The following is a 20,351-nucleotide window of genomic DNA, read 5'->3' on the forward strand; positions in this document are numbered from 1 at the left end:
TCGGACTTCAAAGAAGGTTCTGCAAAGTCCCTCCTCACCGAGCACACTATATATCTCACAAAAACAAAAATACTTTCATAAAAATATAATTCACTTTCCCACACTTCAAAAATCAACATGTAAACTGTATTACACACAGAAATCCTCTTAACATTTGTAAAATTAGTAACTTTTTCTAACCTATTAAGTTGCAGTAGGACAGATTAAATGCTGACGACACTCTCATGGTTGAGCACAGCACCGGCACAGATATCCTCCATCACTCCTACCTGAGCGCCTTAACCCACAGTACCAGGGGCTGCGTCAGCAAACTCTACCCTTGTGTGTTCCCGGGCTGAGGCTGTGCGCTCAAAGGATGGACTATCAAGAACGTATTGCACTTACTGTTTTTTTTTTTTTCAAGGCGGTTAAAATGCGCAATGTTCTATTTTTTGTCTTTCAAGTCTGTGCATGTTCATGCATGGAGTGATTTCAACTGTTGAATTGTAAGCTTGAATAAAACTAATAAAGACAATCACAGAAAAAAAAAAAAACAATATGCCACGTCTGTCAAGAGAGCAGCGCCTACGTGCAAGAGGCTGGACTAGGGCAGCGTACTGTGGCTCACCATCTTGGGTGCTCACAGCCAGGAATTTCAAACCTAGCGAAACAGTATAACCAGACACCCTGTCAATGACAGGCCACAATCTGGGAGACCAAGTGTCACAACACCTGCCCAAGATCGACAGATCATTTTGCAGCATCTTCATGATGTCACTTGTTAGTCAACACAATAAAAAGTCACTGCACCTGCTCTAAAACAGTTGGTTATTTTTTGATCACATCTGCTGAATTTTATACAAATATAAGTGATATGTTTCTTTTGATGCTCAAATATAAGTGATACATTTCTTCTGATACTCAGTATACTTCAGCAACGTCTCTGTATAAATACCTTTAAATTAATAGGAATTCTGATTCTAATTGTGTAGAAGTGGCAAGGTCTCAATAGAAACGTTGACAGTTAATGTTCTATCCTATCTGTTTTTGCTGATAGATATTAATTGCCTTTTTACTCTGCTTGGCTTAATGAGCCGCTCATATGTCAGACTGTAATTAAGGGGACACGTTCTATCATCTTAATTACAGATATTTCCTTCCCATTGATTCGTGCCATTGCTTTTCAGTAACAAGTTTAGCAAGGTGGCACATGCAGAATTTAAAAATGTATTATACAGTACCTTGCCTTTCCCCAAAAGCCTACTTCTTATTTTGTGGTGTGAATACTGGGGAACACTCTTCTTTTTTTTGTCAGTGCCAGACTCAACTTAACAAGGGGGAGGGGGGTAGTAGGCAGTTTATCAAGAAGTAAGGGGAGGAAAGTTCAGTGAACAACCCCATTGTCATCACATACGGACAGAAGACTGTAAGTGCTCTAGGATTGTGTTTTAATTGGAGTGATTTGTAGTACTCGTTTTAGAGGGCAGCAGTTCCAGGTCACATAGTCCAGATTTATTTTACTTTCACAATAAAGTTGTCAGTAATTAGGCAAAGTGGTGGTTCTGGCAGGGAACTCACATTAACTTGATATCAAATCACGTTAACATCAAGCATATTTGAGGCACTTCCTATGCCAGATCAAATCGTCAATGGAATAACTGGTATCTTATTTGTGCGTCAGTAAACAATGTGTCCAAATGATCAGCATTTATATCTTACCTTAATTCATTATGCCCCGTTGTGCTCCAGAGCTCGCCTCCTTCTCCCCAGCCTACTTGCTTTTGACTTCATCTAACAGGGTAGGGCAGCTATACTGCCCTCCTGCCCATGGCTTCTGTACGGTCAGCCTCTCCACTTATTGGATAGCTAATTTATAGGCAGGGGTACCTGGAAAGGTAATGACAAAGGCCAAAAAATGTAGTGTAAAATATGTATAATATAGTAGTGTTGTCTAGTCTATGTTTTAATAAATAATGCATGAGTTTCCTGACTGAACAAATTCTGATGTACAATAGCTCCGAAATGTTTATTTACATTTAATACACAATACACACCTTGGAGAGGTAGTCTTTGAAAATGTGATTGTAGAATCAAGAACTATCAGTATATTATGCAATATAGATACTGAAATAGAAAGACATGTACTACCCTGTTATAGTAATTGGAACACATTTGTGGGGTCATTCATAAGTGTATTTCTCATTAGTGAGGTGCAGTGAACTTTGCCATTATTGTGCAGATTTTCTTAATATTTTACACTGTTTGAACTTTCTTAAGCATATTCACCAAGCTTTTGGATAACAGTCTTGTTCACAGTTACTATTTCCTCAGCTGATACATTTCGCTCAGCTTCCAGTCCCTAAGTGTTCCATTAGATTTCAGACAGGACTGGACAGAAAACACACACCATACCTAACTACTTTTTGACACATTTGAAATGGAGTAGTGTTCATGCAATACAACACAATAAAATATGTTTATAGTTAAAATAATAGTTATGTTTAGTTTTTATATAAGTTTATGCATATATGCAATGCAATTTTCAAACATAGCGTTATACTCTCTTTTTCAACATCTGCCTCAATCGCAGCTGTCAGATGGGATCCTGAACCCTTTCAAAAGCCAGCTGCCTCCCTGATAAATATTGATTTTCCCAATTCAAATTAACATGTTTTTGAGGGTTTTTTCACCCAACCAAAAGTTTATGATGCTGCAGTGTGAATAACAACCAATGCTGGATGTAAGGTTGTGAATGTGAATTTTTTCGTAGTTTAATAGAGCAAGTTATTAGTAAAGATTGTCAGACGTGAGTTTTAGGGTGTTGATATCTGAGCTCCAAGCTCTGTGCTTTCCATAACTGCTATATATACACACATTTTTAAGTAGCATGATCATTAAATAACTGCATATATTTATCATAGTTTTATGATATGTGGTATTTTTTAAAGGCTGCTAAGCTACAGTAATTCCATTTTACTCTAGGATAACATTATAATTATCGTGCCGCACGGTACAGTAATTATAGCAGCTTTTAAAAACTACAGCTGCACCGAACATAACAGGTGGTTTTGGCATTTAATGCACTGTCATTAATAAATAATTGTATACAATTATAGATTTTATTGTTTGGTACTTTTAATGACAAATCCTTGTGCTTGCGTGACATAAGCAAGCATGTCTCACTGTATTATCCGATATAAATACAATGTTAACCCTCCTTTGAACAGTTCTTATATTTTTCTTATAAATCATGTAAAATGATGTGTGAGTCTAGATTTAAGTAATTCAAAGGATACAATATGCATGTTTGTATACAATATGCAAAAACAAGTTCAGTATAAGCCAACTGGAATTCAAGCATCTCTAATTTAATCTCTGGCTTTAGTAGGTGGGGTATCCCTGGAAATCAGAGTTTGCATTGATAGAATGAAGGTGCTGTCAGTTAACGTTAAAGAAAGCAGCTGAAAGTTCCGAGATTAATCAATTACAGATTGGAAGATTAAGTGCTATTGGAACTTGTAAATGAATATTTCACTCCATGTTTTTAGCTAAAGTAATTGCATTTGCATGATTTATTTTGGTATTTTTTCATGTCTGTCATTCACTTTTAAAAACATATTTTGACTTAGAATAGTGATACAGTAAATGACATTCCCTCCTGGAACTAAGGGAAAGCATTTCAACTATGTTTCATATCCCATCTAAAAATGCAACATCCTACAATATATAAATAAGTGTTAGGAAATTGAGTCTGCCCTTGATATAATTTATCAGAAAATAAATTATGGAAATTATTATGATTGATGATACTTGTAATGGTATTACAGTAATCCTAGGATAACAGGATGTAATGCAATAGCTTAACTCGGTAACTGTCAACTGAAATCATTGTATGGCATGATTAAAAAGCAGGCAAGGAGGTGCAAACTTGCCACTGACCTTAGTTTTACTGTGCTGCCTTTTTAATAAGAGGTATGTTGTGTAGCTCTGCACCCATCGGTGGCATGTTAATATTATTTTTCTCTGGGACAATCCTCTGAATATAACAAAATAAGTGTTCCAGTTACCAAATGATGGATAGCATGATACCTTTTTCCGGCAGGCAGGTTTAGTTTGTGCCATCTAACAGGTACCTTACTCTAGAAAAATGTAACGTTTAATAAAGGTTTGTGGTTGATCAGTGCCATCTAGTGATCAAAAGTGCCTCTTTGTTTAATACGAGCAATACAGTACTTTTGTTCTTTCAGCTTTGGTGTAATCAACATGTGTTATTCCAATTTAAACATCAAACATCCTGATTTATATTAGTTCTGGGAGTTTCCAAATTGAAACCAAATGGTACAGCTGTAACTGATTGGCTGACAGGCTGGGTAGACCATGGAAACAGGATAGTTATATATTGGGAATGGTTTGTTAAGCTGGGTATTACATGGCATTGGCCCGGAATGTGATTACTTTTCATCTAAATAGATCACACGATTTAAGGAAATTAAATAAGCGGTTTGCACAAGTCACAGCTAGTTTATCGTTATGACATTATCTTGTTCTCCTTTGATTTGCTTTATATCAATGAACTTGGTATGTTTCCCACGCCATCGTCAACAATTATGCAGCTGTTGTGAGTGAATTCATGAACTGTGCAAGCTTTCAATACTACGTTGTTTTGGACAAACCACATGGGGCTTACTGATGCTAAAATCAGTTTTGAATACCTTGAATATAGTAAAAAGGAGGTCACACTAAAATATAATTTGCTAATTAACTTGGGAAACAAGTAGGATAGAGCTTCTGTACATACAACAGTACTCAGGCAGATTAGTATTACAAAAAAAACAAAAAAAAAACATGGACAGATATCATTGAGAATGAGAAAACTGATGGCACCACTTTGTAAAAAGAGCAGTAGATAATAAGTTTAAACATTATCATTGTAGCTTTTTTCAAAGGACAACAGGTCAGCTTTTCCCATAGTGTAGACTGACAGAAGACAATTGAAAGGATGAATTATAATTTGTAGTTGGCCATCCATCTGTAAAATGTAGCACACGGCATCATTCCATAACCATTTATCAAACAAAATCTACAGAGACCTCTGACTCCAGACCTAAGCAATGGTTCTGCAGCTTCATGAGCAGGAAACATTGAGATTAACACCCTTCAACCTCAGCCTGGCAGAGAGTTTCTACCAGATGTTGCACTACATTTAACAACTGATAATTTACCAAGCTTCATTGCTCACATAACTACCCTAGGTTTTACGACCCACCGTTTAGTAGGCCAGTGTGACAAGTATTTCATGGCTGTCCATTTAATGGTGTACATGGAACGGTTTGTTAGGTGTTCACAGAACTGCTGTTTGCATGAGGCATGCAGTCCACATAAAGAGGGTCATACAGAAACATGCATTTTAAACACGTATGAGTAATGTAGCCTATGATTTATTTAAATAAAACAAATAGAAAAATAATAACTACAAGTGTTAAAAAATATAATTACATACAGTAGTATATTTCCAAAAAAGGACAGAACATTATTTCCAAAGTAGAATACTATACATGTACTAAAGACATTAGCCAAAGTGGTTTGTCTACTTTCCAAATGCATTAGAGCCACCATCAGAAGCAGTATTTTCAAAGTCAAGCTTTCTGAGCTTTTAAAATGTGTCTGTTAAGCTCAGCAGCATGTGCTAAGTGCTAATGTATGAATAATAAAAAAAAATGTTTATTTAATGACACAAGCTCAAGTCACCTTGCAAATGCACACATTGAGATTTATTAGCTAATGTTATTGTAAAGTATAACTGTAATGTGTTAAAAAAAAAAAAAAGAAAACGTTTAACCCCTTCACCACCACATCTATTCTTAATATACCCAGTGTATTCTGCTTAATCAGGAATTATTTATCTCAGTGACTGCAAACTGGTCCTTTTAAACAATTGTAACTAGGCAAATATAATACTTAAAAAACACATGGTGCAGAAGTTTATCCAGATATAAAACATGTATACCTACCTGGTTGTGGACATAAATGTCAAAAATGGTTAGTGTTTGACAACCAACCAAAAAAAAAATATATAAAACACCACAAACATAACATAATTGCAGAAAACTTAAATTGTCTAATCTATGCAGGGAATTCTCCTTCTGATGAATCTGAAGAACGAGAAAAGGAACCCAAGACCCTCACATTCCCAGCATATATTGCCAGCCTTTTGGACTCGGGTGCCAAGCGAATGGCGGCAGGTGTCCGGATGGACTGTGGAAGTCAGGGTCAGTGCCCCTCGTCCTGTCACCTGTGTCACATGAGCCCTGGGACGGGACGCTCCATGGAGCCAGTGCTGCTCCAGATCACCAAGGCAGCACCACTGTATGAGCTGATCTCCAACAATGAAACCCAGAGGGTAAGGAAGTACAGTATGAACCTTCTTAGGCTACAAGTTATTTAAGGGTTGAGTGCAAGCTAGTACAACTGTAAAATGCCAAACAGCGCATTGGAAACAATTGCTAATAAAAATTAAAAATGCTTGATTCAATTCTCAATGTATTTATTGCAGGCACTGCAGAAAGCCATGATGAGCATGCTGTGGTGCTCAGGAAGTGGTGAAGTCATCGATGACTGGTGCAGGTGTGACTCCAGTGCTTTTGGAGTAGACGGGCTTCCTACCTGTGCAGCCCTTCCACACCCTGTGTATGTAGCGCCATGTGTTGAGGCACCCTTGTTTGTATCTTTAAGGTGTAACTATAAAGAGTTAATGAATGTATTTAATTATGTTGATTTTAGATTGCTATTCTGGTTGTATAGACTTGCATTTTAATATCTGCTGCTGTGCCTATTACTGATTATCCCCAGTGATAGTCAGTATCAATGTGGAAAATTAACATTGCTGTAGCGTACAAACATCGTTTTATTTAAATATGATTTACAAGAACCTGTACAACTGAGTGACATATGTATGTCATTAAAGTGCTAGACTAAATCCAATTTAGTGGCTTATCACTGTTGAAGCTGCCAGAAGGTTTGTGTGCAGTGCGTTTTTTTTTTTTTTTTCTCAGATTACTGCCATGGTATTTGTTTAGTGCTAAAAGATGGAGTGCATTTCCACATAGCGTCGAATGTAATTTGACAAGGCCCCCAGTGTACCTTTCAGCAGCGTTATCTTCTGTGAGAGCAGGAGCCCCAAATTCTGTGCAACCATGGCCAAAAGTTTTGCATCACCTACAATTTTAGAACTGAGACATAATTTAAAAAAAAATACAAAACTATATGAACTTAATTTAGATCTTTTATTTAACACCATGTAATCAAAGCAACTACAAAATGACATTGCAAAACTATATGTCAATATGTTAACATAAAATTATTGAGCATGTTTCATTCAACTGCACAAAGCAAAATTAGTTAATTCTGTAGGTTGAAAACTTGTGGCCATAGCTGTATGTTTATTGACTAACCATGGATCTGTCTCATATTTCTAAAACTCACCAAAAAAATATATCATTTATTAATTATTTCTTGTTGTCATGTTTCCAGGTTAAGGTTATCTCATGCCTATGAACCAAGCAGCTCATTGGTTGTCTTGGAATGGGAGCACACAGAACCACCAATTGGGGTGAGGATTGTGGACTACCTCATCAGCCAGGAGAAGGTGACGGAGAGGACAGACTATTCGAAGGTGGAGACAGGTAACCTTGTTAATATCTTGTTTGTTTCTTTTGCTGATCACTGTTAAGTGATTGAGTGAACGTGAGGCCCACACACATAACTTTGCAGTTCATTAAAATGTGCAAAAGATGTAGATGTTGCAACCTGAATCACTCCTGATGGTGGTGTTGTTTAACATTTATTCTAATGAGCTTACATTGTGATTATGCTTTTTTTAATAAGGGGAGGGGAGGGGGGATGAAGCTTTAAAATCTTCTTAACGCTTGTCCATTTACATAAAATATTTTGGTTTGTAAATGACAGACCTAATTGTGCTACATTGTTTCAAAGCGTCAGAGGAGCTGGGTTGTGTTTGACTCAAGGAGACTTGAGGAACCTTTGATGTCCTTGCTTATTTTTCATGATCTGCATCATTTAATGAGCTGTTGGCACAGACTGCGTATGCTAGCATATTAACTGTGCTTTCTCATTTGTGTCGCTGGCCCCATTCGTTCTTCACAGAAATTTTCAGATGTCTTGTAAATTAGTTACAGTTACTTTAGGCTGCTCATAAAAGCTGTACCTTCCTTGTTATAGCTCATTCTAGGGGAGACTTGGAGGGTGCAAAATGCCCCAGCCTCTGGAAAAGTTTCTTTGACATCACTTTACATTAGAGTCTCGCCTTTTCAAAACGTACAGAAAGTTTTTTTTTTGTTTGTTTTTATTTTTAAATTTGCATATACTGAGTAGACTTTGTAGATTGAAATAGGCTGATAGAAAGAGATATGCTGGTGAAAACTAAGCAGTGGAATTTTTTTTTTTTTTTTTTATGTGAACACTATCGGGTAGGGAACTTGCCCTGCCAAAACAAAATATATTGTAAGTAAAAGATAGCTAGGAAACTTTAAACTGTATCATTATACATGCAATGATTTAAGAGGGTATCAAGAGTGAATATCAATGGATATGAACTTTCCCCTTACAGGCAGCCTGGTCTTTGAGCAGAAACGTGACTGTCCTTTTTCTTTTTTCTTTATCTTTTAAGCTTTTCCTAATTGTGTATATTTTAATCTTTTTCAGAACAGCAGGTCTTATTTGAAAAAGCTGAAAGGAATGAAATTCCTTTGGTATGTTATATATTGATTGGATGTACACTGTTACCAATAAAACCATGTAGAACTTTTTCATATGTCTGTTTTTCTCAAAAGCATTACTATTCGTCTTTAAAAAGGTCTTGATCAAAATAGCCACATGAAAAGATTGGATAAATTTTCCTCTGATCAATAATTGTATATGTAGATTTCTCCCCCGTTTTTTCTTCCCTGCAAAATGTAACCACAAGGTGGAACCAAAGGACAGTGAGTCTTATAAAGAAGAAAGTTTTTCTGTCTGTTCCTTTATGCATTCAGACCCCGCAGGGGCCAGTGCAACCAAATTTCGCATGGCCTCTGCTTTCATCCAGGGGAAGGTCGGGGGCTGTGATTGGATACAAAGTTTTGACCTCCCCCCACCCCGTCTGGGGTACTTTATTTAGTAACTCCATTGCTGGATCACTACAGTAGTCATCCCACAAAACCAAAAAATAAATAAAAAGAACAAACATTTTTTAAAAAAAATTTAAAAATGGCAAAAAACTAAATAAGTTTTTAAAAAAAGGGAACGGGGTCAGAGCACATTGTGCGACACCCAAGATCGGTAAGTTACAGGAAACCATAAGACTACCATTCCTCAATTTGTCACACATGAAATATTGAAACATTGAATTTCCCTGGGCAACGCCGGGTAGTTCAGCAAGTAATAAATAATTAAACAAGAGCAAAGGGAAGAAATAAGTTTAGACCTGAGTTTTTAAAAAGAGATTCAACCAATTAAAAGGAACACTTCTCTACATTCATCTCTACTTTAAAGATAATTCGTAATCACTCATTTATTGCAATTGATATTAAAGTTAGGTGGCGTTATCAAGATGTTGTTTATTCAAGATTGTTAAAGCTTTGGTATTCCACAGTTGTGTTGGTTTGACACTACCCTATAATTCCTTGTTATCTGTTTACTACATTTTCTATAGATTCATAGCTTTCTGTGCGCTCCACTACAGCAGATGAAACGGGCACATGAAAGCTGTTGCTTTCTTCCCTATTGAAACCTTATTTAAACCATGTCGTTCTGGGAGTCAAATGTACATAAATAATTAAAATACTTATAACTGCTGTTCTGCTTTTTTTACAATGTTTACAGTGTGAGTGTCATTTCTAAAATATGGTTTTATTAACATATAGTTGCCAGAAGATACTCTCTTTCTGGATTTGTTTGAAATAACCTTCATATTAGAGTTGCTCAAAGGACTCGTATGAAGTTTATGAAGATTAAATATAACAATTTTTCATTCTGAAAATCAAAGTTTGGATTATTTGATGGTGCATGTGTTCTAAGTTTGAATGTTAACGACTGTGAGCAGCTGCTGCAGTTTTCTTTTGCACAGTCCTGTAGGGGTTTGTCCAGTCTACATATGTATAAAATACATTACTGCTATTGATCTGTGCTCTTTTTTGATTACAATCTGTCACATTCAATGCTCTTGTAAATTATTTTCTGAGTTGAGATTTATTAACTTTTTTTTTACAACACACTTGACCACGGCAAATACTCTTAAGACCACTGTTAAGTATGATGGCTTTATGTAATGCTTATGTATTTTTTGTATAGCAATATGATCGCAGTACTCCTACCTCAACTTGTAACGGTAGTGTTTTAAAGTAAAAAAATAAATAAAAATGAAAAGGATATTCAAATGGAAAGTCACCAACACAGGTTGCTGCACAAGAAAGGAAGTCTGAGACTCGCATCAAGAGTTGGTGCACTGATTTCACCAATGTTAATAGATCCGTGCAAAGTATCATAATTGATAATTAACCCTCCTAACTGATTGCTTATGCACTAATCTAGAACATAATGTGATTCGGGCACACAAATTGACATCATACCCTCGTCCCAGATGTTGAAGTTGACTGAATCGGAAGTCTGGTTTGCAGTCATCTGGGACCAGCCAGGTTCTCTATGAAAACAAACAGTTGCCAGGTCCAGGCTGATGTGAGCACTTTAATACTCTGTAACGGTAGGGTTTATTTAGGGGTCAGTGGGACATAACATCCAGTGTATAAACAGATGAGTCACACCATGTGCTCGGCGCTGGTCTCTTCAATGCCTACCTACAGTATGGCTCAGAAACATGACAGAGTTTGATGGGGTTCCCAGAACACAACAGAAGCACCCGAAGGGGCCCATTGAAGTTGACATGTATAGTGTAATTCTTTAAGACTTTTTAAGAGATTGAAGAAAATGCATTCACAGCTTTTTGTGAGCGATGTCATTCCACTGACAGTAAATGGCAGGTGCCTGCTGCGGTAGAGAGATCCCAGTTGGTTTTAACTGGTTTAGTGGAACAGCTGGTTCCTGCTAAATAAATAAGGTCAGTTTTAAAGATGACGTCTGTGTTCCCAAGCTGTGGTTTAACAGGGATTTTATAAAGCAAATACATGTTGTGACAGGTAAGGGCGTCTGCTAAGAATAAATAATACATTACAAAGCATTTTCTTTCCCTTAAAAATAATAAAGTATTAAAAATAAATAAAACTGAGTCAAGCATGTTTAGCATAGATCTGGATCATGGCAGCAAATAGACTGAGAGATAAATACCCCTGTGGCCATAAAAATCAAAGGGGCCACTCTGATAAAGCAGTTTGAAAATAACTTACAGCATATTCAGGACAGGATTCAAACAAATACAGGCAAAGTCAAGAGTTAAATAAGCGCTCCTCAAAACCATAGTGCTTCTGTTCTTCAGTGTTTATTTATTTCATTTTCAGTAATTATTTATTGTAATGTTTAGCTGAGCTTTTATTTTTTTAAATAGTGTAGCCTGCTGTTCTGCAGTTTTGATTTGTTGAGGCATCCTGAGAACTGCTCATTAAATAACTGTGCACAGTACCTCTAACAGTATAGAGTAAACTGCTGTATGGACAGAGTAAGTAATAACTAGTTGTCTCCTGTTCTTCTGGGATGTTTTGTTGGTTACAACCTAAAATTGTAAACCCTTTATATAGTGCAGTATATAACAGATATACTCTATACTGTAGCACTGTAGTTTCTTCACCTGTCTGCAGATTGTGAGACTATAGGGCCATTTACAACAGAGAAGTCAATTACAAGTACTGTAAAACATTCTCTTGATCAGCTCCACATGCCCTATTTTAGAATGTTTTATTTATTTATTTATTTATTTTTATGAGATGTTCTAAATCAAAGGTACTGTACCTTAAAACAGAATGTAAGGCTTAGCTCAAAGTCCTTATCTCAGGTTTTCAACTGGGGGTAGTTCTAAGGGTGATAGGGGGTAGGCAGGACAACTCAGAAATGCACAAATAAAAATGAAAGTAAAAGAATATAATGTTACATATTCTCCAAACCATGGTGTATAATTATTTAACTCAATTAAATAATTATAATTAAAATAATTATAAACTCAAAGTGAAACGCAGATGAAAAACAACCAATCAGAAGTCCTCAAAAGTTTCAGTTCATTCCAGTTTGAGCTACCACTTTTACAATGCCTATAGAAAGTCTACACCCCCTTTCAAAATGTTCACCTTTTGTTGCCGTATAGCCTGGAATTAAAATGTGTGTGTGTGTGTGTGTGTGTGTGTGTGTGTGTGTGTGTGTGTATATATATATATATATATATATATATATATATATATATATATATATATTTTTTTTTTTTTTTTTTTCATTTATCTACACATCCTACCCCACAACTTCCAAGTGAAAAAAATATTCTAGAAATTTGTAGAAAATTAAAAATAAAAACTGAAATAGTTTGGTTGGATAAGTGTCCACCCCCTTGTAATAGCAATCCTAAATTAGCTCAAGTGTAACCAATCGCCTTCAAAATCACACACCAAGTTGCCTCCACCTGTGTTAAATTGTAGTGATTCACTTGATTTCAGGATAAATTCAGCTGTTCCTGTAGGTTCCCTCTGTTGGGTAGTGCATTTCAAAGCAAAGACTCAACCATGAGCATTAAGAGCTTTCAAAAGAACTCTGGGACAAAGTTGTTGAAAGGCACAGATCAGGGGATGGGTATAAAAAAAAATATCAAAGGCCTTGAATATCCCTAGGAGCACGGTCAAGACGATTAGTAAGAAATGGCATGCCCGAAACTCTATCTAGATCAGGCTGTCCCTCCAAAGTGGATGACCGAGCAAGAAGGGGACTGATCAGAGAGGCTACCAAGAGACCAATGGCAAGTTTTTGCAAGAGCTACAGGCCTTTATGGCCAAGACTGGTCAAAGTGTGCATGTGACAACAATATCCCAAGCACTCCACAAATCTGCCCTGTATGGTAGGGTGGCAAGAAGGAAGCTATTACTTAAGAAAGCCCATCTTGAATCCCACTTGAAGTATGCAAAAAAACACTCAGGAGATTCTGTAGCCATGTGGCAAAAAGTTTTGTGGTTTGACAAAACTAAAATGAAACTTTCTGGCCTAAATGCAAAATGTTATGTTTGGCGCAAACCTAACACAGTGCATCAACCAAAGAACACCATCCCTAATGTGAAGCATGGTGGTGGCAGCATCATGTTATGGGGATGTTTCTCATCGGCAGGGACTGGGGCACTTGTCAGGATAGAAGGGAAAACGAATGGAGCAAAGTACAGAGAAGTCCTTGAGGAAAACCTGCTGCCCTCTGCAAGAAAGCTGAAACTGGGACGGAAGTTCACCTTTCAGCGTGACAACAACCCAAAGCACACAACCAAAGCTACACTGGAGTGGTTAAGGAACAGAAAGGTAAATGTCCTTGAGTGGCCCAGTCAGAGCCCCAACCTAAATCCAATCGAAAATTTGTGGCATGATTTGAAGATTGCTGTCCGTCAAAGCTCCCCAAGGAACTTGAGAGCTTGAACAGTTTTGTAAGGAAGAATGGTCAAATATTGTCAAATCTAAGTGTGCAAAGTTGGTAGAGACCTATCCCAACAGACTCACTGCTGTAATTGCTGCCAAAGGAGCTTCCACCAAGTATTAAAGTATTATATATTTTTAATATATAATTTTTTTCTCAATAAAAACTTTTTTCCCCTTAACAATGTGGAGTATGATGTGTAGATAAGCAGAAAAAAAATCCTCATTTAAATGCTTGAAGCTCTGAGGCACTGACACAACAAAATGTGAAAAAAGGGGGTGTAGACTTTCTATAGGCACGGTATATGTGTTGATTGCTCTGTAAGAATGTATTTTAAGATAATTATGTGCAATGCATAAGTAGTGAGGTCCACTACTCAGTATTTATGTGCCGAGCTAAAATGTTAAAGTTTCTTGTTCAAATTCTGTAGTCTACATTCTGCTCTGGCTAAATTCTCATTGGTCTGGGTACTTCCTAGAGAATCAAGTAGAACATGTATTATAGGTAGCACTGAATAATATATAAAATACGTATTTCTGTAAGGAACATATACTATCTAGAATCTGATCAGAGAAGAACAAATGCTATTTCTTATCTGATTCACCCTCTTTTTGTCATGTCATTTTATTTCTCCTACTATTCCCCTTTCACCATCTCTCAGCTGGTATATGGGGGTGACTTTACCATACACTCCTTACCTTCTTTGTTTTGGCTATATATAGCTGTGTTGTACCCTCAGAGGCAAGACCATCAGGCCAAGAAATTACAGCATTTACATCTGTACATTGTAACATCTCAAAAAACATTGCATATGTCATCCCTATTATTTTCCTGTCTGAAATCTTGTTCTAATCTAAATTTTAAAACATTTTGTTTTTTATTGGGTTACCATAACAAACAAACAAACAAAGAAGGCTTCTGCTTTTCCCCTTGCCTAGATATAACACTTTGGACTAATGTTTTGACAACCACAAACAACGGAAAGGAAGAAAGAAAAATGTTTATTTTACAGTTGCAATACATCACTGTTTTGGCACTGCCGGGCGGGTAGATCTGAAAAGTGAAGCATTGCCAAGACTTAAGGATTTACATTTGGGAGAATCTTGCTTTTTCGTTTACCCCACTGTGTCGCTTCACAGCACTTATTATTTTATTCAGGAAAACTCGACAGCAGGGATAAGAATAATTTCAAGCAAATAGTACACACTAAATAGGAAAACATTAAAACATTTTCCATTAACACACCAATCAAGATCAGTTCTGTTAGAAATACAATATGCCATTATGCAATGTACACTTCTTATTGTGTAAAACATAACGTGACCCAAGGAGGAATATTATATTCAATGAAAGGTAACAGCATTTTTTTTTATTAGCTTGCTCCAGTATTTCCATTATAATGTAATACTTTCACAGTCCTCTGTTTCAACCTCATCTCTTGCACCCTTGCATTGGACACTCATTAGGTAACTTCTTCCTTCAGTACCTTCAATCCTAACTGGTTCTGAAAGAGTTCAAATTGAAATACACCACCCACTCGATATGTCGTGGTTGTCGGGGTCCAGTACAAATCCACTACATATTGAGGGCCGCGATATAGTGAGAGACACATAGAATAACAAATAGGCTAATAATAAATATTGTCCAAACACGCCCTTGTTTTATCGTGGGCGTCAGGGTCCAATATAAATCACCTATGCAACCCGCATTTTCTAATTTTTTGTATAAAAAGTAGCACACCGTTTTAATTTGTACTGTGGAGGATAATTGCTTCTCATCAACTTAAGTCGCCAATTAATTTCATGAATCTTCCTCTCCTTTCCCAAACGCACAAACCTGCTGCATTGATAGAATCCATTACCAACATAGGAGGAGTGTTGCTAGGGAGTTGACATCATTGCCCTGTGACTTTTGCTACTGCATTGCTTAAAAAAACTGCTTCAGCAAGTAGATATTTAATTTGCTTTGTGATATTGTGCAGTGCATGTGTATGTGATTACAGTATGATATTAGTGCTTTGTTTTTAATTGCTCTGTATATTTTAGTTTGTGTTGTGCAGTACAAAATAAAACTAACAGTAATTCTAAGTGAAATTGTCTATGTATATTGCAGCTAAGGCATGCTCAGTTAGACTGTAAAAATTAGGAGCCAACTCCAGAACCTGGTTGATGCAGCTGATTTCTAATTTCTGATTTATTCTTTCAGCTTGTTATTAAACCAGGTCTGTTTTTTTTTTTGTTTGTTTTTTTTTCTGTCTGTGGTCTTTACCATATAGGGGCGAATGCTGCTATCGACATGCGTAGTTTAGTTAATTTAAGGCCTATTGACACCGAATGCTATGCAACAAGTGCACATGTAGTACGACACACCGCTCGACAACTAATTATTATTTTCTTTTTAGTTTTGATAGAAACTATTCACACTGCCTGTGATGCAACTCTGAAGCGACACTGAAGCAAGGCGAAAAGAAATAGGATTGGTGTCTATTTTTGCAATTTTGTCACACAGCAGCTAGGGAACTGACCAATGGCCAATCACGAGAGTCACCCATCACATTGTGTGTGCCTGTTGCCATTGGTGTGAAATGGCAGTGAAAGTAACATTTTATCACAGGACAAATCGCATTTTGTCAGGTGTGTATAGGCCTTTAGGGTTCTTTAAAATTTGATTAATGTGTAATGGACCAATCTGCTTGTATCTTCTATGCGAATTGTTTTCCCTGGTAAGATGACAAGGTGAATAGGCTACCATTAGTAGAGTTGCTGATTATAAATGAATGCCTGTTAGAAATATTGTAATTGATGATGTAAAATGTGCATACATTCTCCCCAAATAGTATTGAGACACCATGAAGAGTAATGTACACCTCAAATCTACATATCGGTTCACATTCCTCTAGATCAATGGCGGCCCATTTGAGGTTTGGTGGCGGCCCCTCTGAGTATCTTTATCAATGTATTACATTTAAAAAAAAACATCAATTAGATCTGCCACCTTGGCACTTGCGCAACCAGCTTCTGTGTTGTTGTGCTGGAGTGATTTTCTCACACCGCACACAGTCTGTTAGTGGTTGTTAGGCAACAGTTCCAAGGCACACAGCCAACGTCATGTGGAAGTACGTAATCAATGCTTATGCAGTAACTGCATGCAACGTGCTGAGCCAGTGGAATGACAGCGGTGAAGTTGGCCAAATTAAATAAATTGTTTTAATTTAAGAGAATTTTTTTTTCCCTTTCTGGGAGCAAAATGTTCAATTTAATAACCACATCTAATGTTAAATGGGAATAGATTAAACCTGTTTTTGTGTGTTATGGCTGCTTTTGTTGTGAATCCACGTACATTTAAAATACTATTTGCCCACTTATTTTTCATTGGAGTTTTTTGTTTTTCTTTGAGAAACACAGAAGTAACGGGCAGCTAGTAAATGTAAATTAAACCCATTTATATAGTTATTTATCTTTGCTGTTGCACAGATAAGCACAGTTTGAATTCTGTGTGGTTTTACATTGTGAATTCTGTGTGGTTTAAGACTGTTGACTAAAAAGACGATAGCAGCGGTATAGCAGTAATGTCTTTGTTCAAAGATTTCCTTTTTTTTTTAAATAAGTACAGTATAATTGTACTCTATGCTTTGCCCAGTGTGTTTGTGTAAGTACGTTGGTATTGTGTAGGTATTACAACCTGACAATTGAGTTAAAAATAGTTCAGTTTTGTTGGTGGCAGCCCACAAGCCGTTTTGTGGGCTGCCACAGTGGCCCATGGTTACGTTGAGGTTGCCAACCCCTGCTCTAGATGTAGCTCTCTAAACTGCTCACAGTAAAAAATTCCTGGACCCAAAACAAACATGTCAGGCTGTGGATATTTTTGGTTTGCATTTAGCCCCTGGAAAATAATTATGACAAAGTCTCTCCAGGAGCCTGTGGCAAAGAGGCTGCTGATTGTGAACAGGGGCAGAGGTGATGGAAAAAGGACTTTATTTTTGTAATTCTCGGTCTGGCCACCAAACAGTAGGCTCTGGCTATACACATCAGTGTGTAAAACACGGAGAACGAAAGACAGGGATTGCAGCCCAAATAATAAACACGTTATCCGCATCCACAATAATACTAGCCATGGTCACCGGTCTCGGTGCGTGCAGTAGTGCTCGTGGTGGGTGATAACAATTTATTATATTGACTGTGGTGAAGTGTTGATCCGGCTTTGTGCTGGCCCAGGCGACCGCTCTGTACACGTGTTAGCCGTCTAGTGGTTTACAAACAAAGACAATTACTAACAGAAACAAGCGGGTCAATACTTTCTTGCAATGGAGTCTCACCTTCTTTCAGACTGACTGACTTCCCGACCCTGGGAAAGAACTGTCATGCCAGCCCGTCCAAAGGACTCTGCTTTCGCTGCTTAGCGCCCTCACAGGTTGGGCGGGAGATTTACAAAGAAGATTCATTAAATTTCTGTCACAGAGCCCTATTTATTGTATTTCTTCTGTAATGTTTAGGAAGAGGTATCAAGCAGCCTGCACAATTTGCAACTGGGTAAGCCATTATAGCAAACAATTGAGGTCACCAGAATATCTTGAGCTATCTGTACTCATAAACCTCTTTTATTAGAAAGCCAAGCCAGATACATCTGGCATATATAATGTTTAAATGTGTGATTTTGATATATTCCATGACAAATCACCAATAAATTAAAACTCACTCAATTGAGACACAAACTAAGACAAAGCTGAATAATTATCAGATACATATTCCATTGAAGCTCCTCTATGCTAATTGCACCGCCAAAATCAAAGATTAAACATTGGAAAAAGAAAGGAGATTGAACCATTATTTTTCTGTCTTCCAAGGTAGGTGGACAGATATTAACTCCCCACCCTCTAAGTTACAATTAGGATTTTATTTCCGTTACTGCTCTCAAAAAGGTAATATGTTCCATATGGGAGTTTAAGACTTTCAGTGAAGAGTGCCAAGAACCAATTTAATACAAACTTGTCCATGTTGTTGACTATCTCTCGTCTTTTCTTAGTATCAAGCAGGGCAAATCAAGACAGATGTTTTTAGTTGAGTCTATTCTTTTGCACCCTGCCAAGCACACCACAACCTATAGTATAATTGCTATCGGTTAAACAAAACTAGTCATGGTATCAGTAATTTAGGACAGGGAGGCAGTGTTTGTGATGAATTGGTGTGTTTCAAGTTGGCATGTTAATCTGTTTATGAGTAAAAAAAAAAAAAAAAAAAAAAAAAGATCAGCAGGTGACTTGAACTACACGTTAGCGTTCAGGTGAAAACACGGTGGGGCATTTAAAGAAGACCAGCCATCTATCTAATTATGAGTTTTTATTTAAAATACATGACTATTTAACATATTGCTATTTAAATTATCTAAGTGATGAGAAATGCACATATTACAGCTGTTTAAATGATCATAAAATGTCCCTCACTGGACTTCTACATACTTACCGATCAAAATACAGTATCAATTGCAAGGATTGAAGACACTTTTAGAGGTAATCTTTATAGTGAAAACATTAAATTGTTGGTGGTATTTACTGTAGCTCTGTCACTGTTTAATCAATTTGATTAATTTTCAGTTGATTAGTGTATTTTGATCGGGATGTAAAACGTCAATGAGGGGCTTTTTAAATTCATTTAAACAGCTGTAATATGTACAGATTAAAACACCAATTCATCATTCACCAATTTGGATTTATAAAATGACAAGAATATGTTTCTGCTGGGACAGCTATAATGGATATTCTTTTCTTTGAAAAACCTATTGCTAGAAACCTTTGCCAACTCAGTTTGGAAATGCAACAATGCTACAGATGAAAGCCAACAACTGCTGGGCCAACATTGCATCAATAATAAAATGTATTTTTTTCATAGTTACTAGTGCTGATAAAAACTGAGACAATAGGTTAAATACTACAGCAGCAGAGCGACTTCTCGTCTTGCATTTTCAGAGACAGTGTTAACTGTGTAATTACTTTATATTGTACTGTACAGATGTCAGGATTCTTGACTCGGTTTACTTCACTTTTTTTTTCACCTTCAAATTCATGAAAGTCTGATGCCAAAGCTTTGTAGACTTTAATACTCTGTTCACATGTTTGTACTGTACGTATGTAAAATTGCAGAGTCATTTTTTTCTTAGCAGCAGGGTACAAAAATGTACAGTAGAGACCTGATCACATCTAGATGTTAAATACACAGTACTACTCTATACATATATTTATTCTTTTAAACCATACAATTCCACATACTGTTTTTTAGTCTCTTCTGACATAATTAAAGCAGAGCAAAAACAAAATGATTACATCAGTACTAGTAGGTGTCAATAGGCAAGTAACAGGCTTTATTAGACATTGCCCTGTGTACTTCAGTAAAGCTGGATTCAGTGAAAATGCAGACACATACTGTGTGTGTGATGGGCTCACTGCAGGTACTTTAGTCTGTAGGGCTACCATACCAGCTGTTTCAGCAAGAAAAAAGAGATTAAGTTTTAATCTCAACAGCACATATAAATTCAGTAATGTATGTCATAACTTTGAAGGCAGCAGGATAGCAGTTCATTTATATCGTGTAGCAGGATGAAATCACTTTTAACTGCTATAAAAAAAAGGTTGTTGAGACATTTAACAGTCTGGCCTCCACATCTCAGTCACACTTTTCATCAGCAACATTAACTATTGTTTAATCAAAGAACAAAATGTCCTCATCACCCTCTCTGAAAATTTTGTAAAACTTCCCAGCATTTTGAGGAAAAAAAAAAC

General features: G+C 36.8%; 1 protein-coding gene across 4 annotated transcripts in view; it reads left to right on the forward strand.

Moving 5' to 3' along the window:
• LOC121294112 (astrotactin-1-like) overlaps positions 1-20,351 on the forward strand; it is a 156,589-nt gene that overhangs the window by 124,298 nt on the left and 11,940 nt on the right. For all 4 annotated transcript variants that reach the window (XM_041217684.1, XM_041217683.1, XM_041217685.1 and 1 more), the window contains exons 16-18: positions 6,111-6,379; positions 6,533-6,666; positions 7,510-7,661. In XM_041217684.1, the coding sequence (XP_041073618.1) occupies positions 6,111-6,379; positions 6,533-6,666; positions 7,510-7,661 (555 nt within the window). The remainder of the gene's footprint in view (positions 1-6,110; positions 6,380-6,532; positions 6,667-7,509; positions 7,662-20,351) is intronic.

The sequence above is a fragment of the Polyodon spathula genome, chromosome 18 (assembly GCF_017654505.1).
Source record: "Polyodon spathula isolate WHYD16114869_AA chromosome 18, ASM1765450v1, whole genome shotgun sequence".
In the NCBI taxonomy this organism is placed as follows: domain Eukaryota; kingdom Metazoa; phylum Chordata; class Actinopteri; order Acipenseriformes; family Polyodontidae; genus Polyodon; species Polyodon spathula.